General features: G+C 54.2%; 1 protein-coding gene across 9 annotated transcripts in view; it reads right to left on the bottom strand.

The window, feature by feature from the left end:
• Rap1gap (RAP1 GTPase activating protein) overlaps positions 1 to 8,646 on the bottom strand; it is a 62,975-nt gene that overhangs the window by 36,339 nt on the left and 17,990 nt on the right. For 7 of the 9 annotated variants that reach the window (XR_007833439.1, XR_007833434.1, XR_007833436.1 and 4 more), the window contains exon 2: positions 7,229 to 7,264. The exons of the other annotated variants lie outside the window; for them this stretch is intronic. Coding sequence is in view for 4 of the 7 variants with exons in the window: in XM_051171477.1 (XP_051027434.1) it covers positions 7,229 to 7,264 (36 nt within the window). In the remaining 3 variants the exon portion in view is untranslated. The remainder of the gene's footprint in view (positions 1 to 7,228; positions 7,265 to 8,646) is intronic. 9 annotated transcript variants of the gene reach the window in all.

Here is an 8,646-nt window from a genome sequence, read left to right as displayed (position 1 = left end):
GTAAGGGTGGCAGAGAAAGCTCTTGTGTCTGGGGCGTGCGTGGGTTTGCGTGCCAGTGTGCTCAGATGAGATTGTGCTACCCACCTGCCTAATGGCTCTGCTCCATGTGAGGATGAACAAATGCAGCCTCACGTGGCCCCCATCTTCCCTTCAGCCTGGGCCTCCTTCCCCAACCCTGAAGCTCCCAAGCCCCTGGGAAACTGGACAACTCCAGGCCTTTGCACACACCCTGTCCCTGCCCTCACAGTGGCATGCTCTGCTCTTCTTCAACCTCTACCAAACCAGGAGAGGTGCCCCAATGACCAGTCTATCTCAAAAGCCCGGGCCAGGCCCACAGAGCCTTATTGTCAGGATTTGCTCAGTGTACAGTGTAACCCACTGGATGTCCAGCTTGTTAGGGCGTAGCCCTACAGCTCAGTTAAAGGGGTATATTCATGTGATCCTACGTTCACCATGCAGCTGTCTGCTAGACCTCTGAGGGTGAACTTGGAGCTGCATGGGCACATGGGCACCCACGTACATGGGCACCTACGTAAGAGGCCTCAAAGGACCTCTGGCCTGTCAAGCAGCTGGCTGGGGAAGGGAGAGGACTGTCACCAAGCTGGCTGAGGTAAGAGATGAAAACATACTCCTAAAACAGATTGTCTGCCGCCTGGACCACCCTTCCCACAACAGACTTTCCCATCAGTCCTTGGAACCACCCCAGTATCCTTCCAAGGCAGGCTCCTTTGTATGCCTGCTATAGGCCATGCTGCTCATTTGAAATCACGTCATTGGCCCATCAGCTCCTCTTCTGTTTCCTCAACTGGAAGGAAGACTGTTCGAGGTCAAGGACCTTATTTGTCCAACTCCTTGCAGGTCAGATGAACAACTGACTGGCCTGGGACATGAACCTAGGCAGTATTTGCTAAATAAACAAATGACTAGTGAAAAGCCTTATAGGGCTTTAATCCCAGCACTCAGGAGACAGAAGCAGGAGGATTTCTGTGACTGGTCTTAATAGAGTCCTGGCACAGCCAGGGCTAAATAGAGAGACCCTGTCTCAAAACAACCAAAACAACAACAGCAGCAATGGAATGAAAGAAGGAAAAAAGAAAGGAAAGCCTTGAAGGAGTCCTATGTGATGACTGAATCCCTAGTTATCTATTTATGGGCATATACAGGCTCAGACAAGGCACGCCTCTGGCCCCAACTCACACAGCAAACAGGCTAGCCCTGCTGGTACCTCAGTGCCCAAGAATCTATCAGGATGACCTTTGTTGTAAGAAGGTAAAAAGAACCCCTGAGAGCCGGGCCTGTAATCCCAGCACTCAGGAGGCAAAGGCAGGTAGAGCTCTATGAGTTTGAAGCCAGCCCGGTCTACAAAGAGAGTCCAGGAGAGCCAGGGTACACAGAGAAACCCTGTCTCAACAAACAAACAAACAAACAAACAAATAAACAAACAGAAAGAGTCTCTGAGAAGGGGTTATATGTGGGTCCCTTGGATTACCAGGCAGGCACATCCGTCCAGCATGTGCTCCCTACCTCACTGGCCCTGAAATGGGGAATCCCATACATCCGTCTACTATCTACAGCACAGAGGAGGAAAGCAGGACTCAGGTGAGGGACTCTGCAAGGTCGTCAGCTGAAACAGCTAAGCCGTGTGTGGGCCAGTGCCAGGGCACCAGTCGGCAATGTGGTCATTCACACAGGGGGACTGGGGACACCTCACGCCCCTCCAGACACACTTCCCACAACCTGTCTCCCTACCCTTCTGCCGCACACATGCCCAATTGCCATGCAGCCCACTTCCGTGTTAGGTCACTGTAGTAAGATGGTCGAGAAGAGCCACTTACTGTGGGTGGCAGTCCTGGAGGGTAAATGGGGAGCTGGGATGCAAACATACAACACTGTTCAGGAGGTGGGGCCTCAGAGAGCTCCCTTTTTTCACTTGAAGGGCTGTCTGTTTGTTGGGGGTAAGACCCAGGAACACAGCTGGGTGTGGTGGCACACGCCTTTAATCCCAGCACTTGGGAGGCAGAGGCAGGTGGATCACTGTGAGTTCGAGGCCAGCCTGGTCTACAAAATGAGTCCGGGACAGCCAAGGCTTCACAGAGAAACCCTGTCTCAAACAAACAAACAAACCCAGGAACACACACAGGCTCAGGAAGCTCAGAACAGACCCACCTAAGATGCTTAACAATGCAAGGGGCCACTTCAAGAGCAGAGAGTGACATTCCCGTCACTGGGAAGGTGCAAGAAGAAGGTGTGATGGGTGGGCCAATGAGATCGCTCAGCAGCTAAGGGTGCCTGCTGGCCAGCATGGCAACCTGAGTTCCATGCCCAGGACCCATCTGGTGGGAGGGCAGAACTGCTTTCTGAAAGTTGCCCTCTGACTTCTGCACGCAGGCACTTTGTACCTTGCCCTCACTCAAATAAATAAATAAATAAATATGATTTTTAAAAAAAATTTTTTTTTTTTTTAAAAAGAAGAGGTGGTGGTTCGGCTGAGGCACAAGGGGCTCAAAAGGTCCACGAAGTCACCGAGCATAGAGGCGTGCTTTTCTCACGAGGCCCCGAAAAGCTTCTAGCACCCAAAGGAGTCACGAGTAAATGAAGCAGTTCCTGGCCGAGTGCAAGGCTACAAGAGGTCCTCGAAGGCTCTTCTACCTCAGAAGACTCCAGGAGGTCTGGAGCCTCTAAGATTCCGCAAAGCCAGACAGCTGAAACTCGGTGCCTGCACGGGTTAGAACTGCCATAGCCGAACCTCCTATCTTCCCTGCAGAACCCACTCTGTCTTACCCCATCCCCCAAACCTCAGACCCACCCTCACGCTCCCTCAGCCCTCCAGCTGCCTGGCTCCTCACTGTTCACAAGATGTGTTGAGCTCATTCCTGCCTCAGGACCTTTGTACCTGCAACTCTCTGGATACCTCAGCTCTTCTTGGGGACAGGCTCCACCCCTTCCTCAAGTCTAAAAACTAGATCTTCTTTCAGGGCTTCCTCTCCCCGCCTCAGCTTCCTCCTGGGCCAGGAACAATACTTGGCTCACTGAGTCACTGGGGCAAAGCAATTCGTCTATCTGTGTGAAGGGCAGCGGGGCACAGCCCAGAGCAGTTAGCCTCCTCCTTCACTTGTAAGCCTGCTTGTGAGTTCAGTGTGAGGCAGAGGCGGGAGTTCTGTCAGCTTATAATCTCTCTTCCCTTTCATAAGGCCCAGAGAAGTACAGCCAGTCCTGGCCAAACAGAGATGTGTCAAAAGAGGGGCTGGCCTGCCTCATGTTTCGCTGACTCCAGTACCTGGAACCCTGCCTGCACGTAGTAGGTGCTTAGTAGTCACTGCAAACTTCTCACACATAGTAGGTGGCCAATGGTTGCTGCTGATCCTCAGTTCTTGGAAACCTGTCCGCACACAGTTGGTGCACAATAGTTGCTTGAGGCCAAGTGGATACGTGGTAAATAATGATCCCAGCTCCACTCCTGTGTGTGTGTGTGTGTGTGTGTGTGTGTGTGTGTGTGTGTGTGTGTGTGTGTCTCACACTACATCAGCCACCTCTGTCTGTCTAGGGATAGGAACTTAGGTCCCTCTCAGAAGTGTGTTTTTTTGCCCTTGTGCCCTCACTCTAGCTGCGCTAGAAGAGACAGTGGCACTGCCTTGGCCAGCCCAGCCTTGGTGTTTGCCCCACAAGGTCCCTGCCCAGAGCCGGGAGCAGGTGTAGACTCAGGAGGCAGCTGCTGGCTCCTGGCCTGAGCTCTGCCAGCTGCCCGCCAGGGGCCTACCCGCCAGATGCATAATGGATGAGGTGGCCCAGCGGGCTGTGCCTGCTTGGCATTTCAGAACCGCTAATGAGGCCAGCCCTGTGCCTCCCCTACAGCAGTGCCAGGCCCCAAGACCTCTGGCTGAGTGATGGCTGAGAGGAGCCACTGAGGACAGGGGCCACTACCTAAGCCCACCTTTCTGCTGTTGCATCTGGAAGGCTAACAGAGCTGGCAGGCCCCAATTACCAATCACTGCCTGCCTTGCTGTCTGAACCTCTGTTTCCTGATCTATAGAGTGAGAATGGAAGTCTACTGTGGAATAAAATAATCCAAGGGATTACAGGTGCACATCTGTAATCCCAGCACTCAGGAGGCAGAGGCAGGTAGATCTCTGTGAGTTTGAGACCAGCCTGGTCTACAAAGTGAGTCCAAGACAGCCAAGGCTACACAGAGAAACCCTGTCTTGAAAAACCAATCATCTTTATCGTCGGCGTCATTATCGTCATCATCGTCACCATCATCCAAGTGAAACACCTGGCACAAGGCTTGGCCACACTGGCAAGGGGACACATCTTGGAGGCAGGTCAGTCAACCCTGTGGGACACTAGGCACTGACTCCCATTCGGGAGGTACCTGGCTACTCCTGTTTCTGTAGTTTCCATGCTTGACCAAGGTCCCCTTTCCAGCAAGCCAGATTCAAATCCAGCCCCCACCAGCTGCAGGACCTTTACTATCCTTTAGCTAAACTGTAGCCTGTGAAATGGAGGGTCTATGCTCAGGCCTGGCTTCATGCCTAACGAAGGCACTCTGCTGGCTGGGCTCTGCCTCTGCCTCTGAGGCCCCTAGTTTTCATACCAAGTCAACTGCTTTTCCCACAGTTCTTTGCCAAAGCCCCTGCCTTGAGCAAGCCCACCAGCTGCCCCCATACCTCTTATCCTCCTGCCTCTGTCTGGACCCATGTTAAATGCCCAACCCCTACACCAGGATAGTGGGTCCTTGGGGGCTGCAGAGGTGGAATCACGCCTCCATTCCGTGAAATCCACCCAGGCACTTGGCTGGGTGCAGTAGCTCTGTAAGGGGACAGAACCCTGCTGCTCTGGAACTCACAAGTACATGAAGTCAAGCCCTAGAGGGACTTTGACAAACCCACTTGGAGGAACGCAGGGCCTGCCTCATGCTCCAGAGTCCCATGGATGCACGCAGCAACTTCCAACACCACAAATGTGTTGAGCTTCATGCAAGGTTCCGAGAGGGGATTGACCTGCCCAAGGTCCCCCAACTAGAACATGGCAGAGGCGGATTCCTCCCACACCTGTCAGCCTTCCCACTCCTTGCTCTTTCCGCTACCCCAGGGAACAATCAGTAACGTGTGTGGGATAAACAGGCAAGGCGTTCTAGGGAGAGGAAGGCGTGATGTGGGATCAGAAAAGAACTCCCCCGCCGCCTAGCAGCTCAGGAAGGCAAGGCGTCTGAAGGAAAGCGTGCTGGGATGGCAAGGGAGACACATGAGCAAAACATCACGGTGGTTCTAAGTGCGCCTGTTGACTAGAGATTCAGGTCGTGTGAGAAATAAACTCCTGTTAGAGAGGAAAGCAGAGACAGGCCACAGGTACCAGGAGCTCACGACTTGTGGGAAGGCTGTCATGTACCAGGTGTAGGCTAGGACAGGATTGATGGTGGAAATGGGATGGGGCACGCCCGGACTTAGCACCTTGGAGAGCAGCTTAAGCAACTGGGGGGGTGGGGGGGCGGGTGTGTGAGGAAGGCAAGGAATTGTGGATAAGGAGTGCATCCTGAGGATTCAAGACCCTTCCATCCCAGAAAGGGTCAAAATCACACAACTGGTCACTTTCTCTCAGCCATGAGACCCTGTCTCTAGGTCTTGGTCCAGAGCACTTGTCTATGACAGCCTTGTATACCTGCCTGTCTGTGTCAACCTTGCACACCTGCTCCTGTGAGAACCTCCCTGGGGCCTGGAGATGCCTGCTCAGAGCTGGAGGCAGATCTGGGCCCGGAGACAGCTGCTGGTTCCCACCAGGTCCCCATGTGGGCTCTGCATCAGGTCAAAGTTCAAATCCCAACTCTGTGTGAGCCTGGGCAAGTCACTTGTCCACTCTATGTCTCATCCGCACATAATTAGAGATAACAGTCCTAAAATCAGGGGTGACTCCAGTTAATACATACCAAATGCATGACAGACACAGCAGCTACCTGACTAATGGCAGTTATTGGTGACTGAAGCCTTGCAAGAGAGACGCCCTCCTCACCTCTGTTTGCACCTCCTCACCCCTCCCCTGCTCTGGGCACAGTGCACCAGTCTGATCAATATGGCATTAAAAGTAAAGCTCAGGGGCTGGAGAGATGGCTCAGAGGTTAAGAGCACGGTCTGCTCTTCCAGAGGTCCTGAGTTCAACTCCCAGCAACCACATGGTGGCTTACAACCATCTGTAATGAGATCTGGTGCCCTCTTCTGACAGGCAGGCACACATGCAGGCAGAACATTGTATATATATAATAAATAAATAAATCTTAAAAAAAAAAAAAAAAGTGAGGCTCAGAAAGGGAGAGTCACCGGCCCCCAACTGCACAGCAAACAACAAAAGGAAGAGAGAAAGAGGTCCTGGGGCTCAGCCTGGATACCTGTGTGCCTCCTGCTCTGAGCCCATTGGTGCTGGTTGGGAATCCTGGAGCAGCTGGAGCACTGTGGGGTGTGGAGACTCCAGGAAGCCCCCCAGCAGGAGCAGGAACCTAGAACGGGGCCCTGGAGCCACCAGGGGAGCTCCCTCCCATGGGAGGTGAAGCAACTGCAGGAACAGCCGGTGGGGCCATGTGATGCTGGTGCCAGGGAAGCCGGGGGGGGGGGGGGGGGGCTGCCTGTGGGGCATCAGGTGCCCAGTGCTGTGTGAATCTCGAGGTGAGGCCACACCTCCACCCACTGCCTGGCACCTCTTGGTGTTGGGGAAGCTGCTGATGTCACCTCCTCCAAAGAGAGGGTGGCTTCAGACACAGGAAACAGCTTCAGGGCTGGGTATGAATGGGACCAGAAGGTTTGGGTGGGGGTTGGGGGGCGGTCAGTGAGAAGGCAAGATACCTCCTATCCAGCTGGGAGGCACACCAGAGCAACAACTGAAGAACAGGAAAGGAAGAAAATATCTGGATGAGGGCCTCTCAGACACTAGGCCAGGTGTGCATGCCTGGCTTCCTCAGGCCCACACTAACTAGGCCATCTATAGCCCCGTTTCCCAGATGTAAAAAACCCCAGATGAAAAAAACCTGAGGTTCAGAGAAATGACAAAGAGCTGATGATCACCCACCCGGCATGAGCTGAGATCTGACTCCAAGGCTGAGGCCGAAAGACCTGTGGGGGTAGGTCTTCCTAAAGGGGGCTGCAGGTCTGATTTGTCATGTAGAGAGGGTGGGACTTGGCTAGGGGCAGCCCCCCAGGGAGCAGCCAAGGCAGCCCAGATGCCCCTGAGGGTCCTCGATACTCACCACACACTCTGTCGAAGGGAGAAGGATTTGTCCACCCTGAAACACAGCAAGTGGACAGCCCATGAGGGGGGACTTCCATCATGACCTTACATGTGGCACTGAAAGACCCATTCTGTTTCATCCTACCCCTTGTGGCCTGCGGATAAAGGTGCCTAATGGCCTCAAAATCCCACGAGTGACCAGGCCCTAGGGTTAGTTTAGACACCTGGGAAGGTGGGCTGAGGCTGGGGTAAAGTAGGACTGGGGGCCTGTGGCTTGGGGAAGCAGGAAATACGGATGTTGGCAGGGGTGGAGTCAGAAGCAGTTCTGAGCCAAGCAGAGGACAGTGTGACTATATTTAGGGCCAGAGCAAAGCTATAGGCGTACAGACAGGTGTACAGAAGATGTGTTCAGTGCCTACGGCTTATGACAGAATCCCATCCCCTTTCCAACTCGCACAGCCTGTCCCAACTCATATCCACCCAGGAGCCAATCGCCTGGGGACCTGGGTGATCCTACCCTCCCCCCAGCACACATCCCTGACCTTCCCTGAGTTTATGGGCACCCCCAGACTGCATTCCCCACGCCCTGTAGGCCCAGCCTAGAAGAGAGTGGTGGGCAGGGCCTTGCCCGGCTTCTCACCCATGTTCTCTGAGAGGGCACCTTGGGGTGAGGCAGCACCCCCCCCTTCCTAGTAGGGGACCACAGAACTGGGTAGCTGTTGGGAAAACAAACAACTCTTGCCTTTTTGCCTGAGGCAAGTAGGGAGCATAGAGCAAGGAAAAGGCTGGGCTGCAATGGTGGGGGGAGGAGGGGAGGGGGGAGGAAGGAGGGGGCAGGGGTCACAAGCTGAGGTGCATGGTGGAAACTGCTGGGGAGAAAATGAGACTGAGAAGGCCAAGGCTCACTCAGGGTCACAAAGCGAACCCTCCTCTCACCTTCTGGGCTGCCCCCTGGATGTCATGACCAAGAACCCCCACCCAGCCTAGGCCCCTGGCTTCACTTGACAACCAGGACCTTACCCCCAAAAGGTGCTTCTGTATATGCCTACCCTGTCCCTCCGTGGGTCTCCTCTGAGGGTGAACAGGCAGAAGAGAAGAAGAGGGCACCCTGGAGAAGACCTCCCCTACACAGCTCATGGGTACCGGCTGTTCCCCCAGAGCACCACACCAAGCCCAAACTGTGTTCCTCTGACAGTTATGAGGCCACATAGGTGAAAGTCACAGGGCCCCTGTCTGGCCCAGGAAAGGCTGCTGTCCCCAGTCTGTGTAATCTCTGCAATAATCCCATCCCATCTCCACATCCCTCGGGTCAAGGAGGTGAGCCACCCTAAGATGGACCAGCTACCACTCAGCCCCAAACAGGAAGAGTAGTGAGCTTCCATAAGGTGAGGTTGAGGTTGGTCAGAGTGTGGGGTAGGAGGGCGGCTATTGATGGCT

Source organism: Acomys russatus, chromosome 29 (assembly GCF_903995435.1).
Source record: "Acomys russatus chromosome 29, mAcoRus1.1, whole genome shotgun sequence".
In the NCBI taxonomy this organism is placed as follows: Eukaryota; Metazoa; Chordata; class Mammalia; order Rodentia; family Muridae; genus Acomys; species Acomys russatus.
This window is presented reverse-complemented; position numbering and strand designations above follow the sequence as displayed.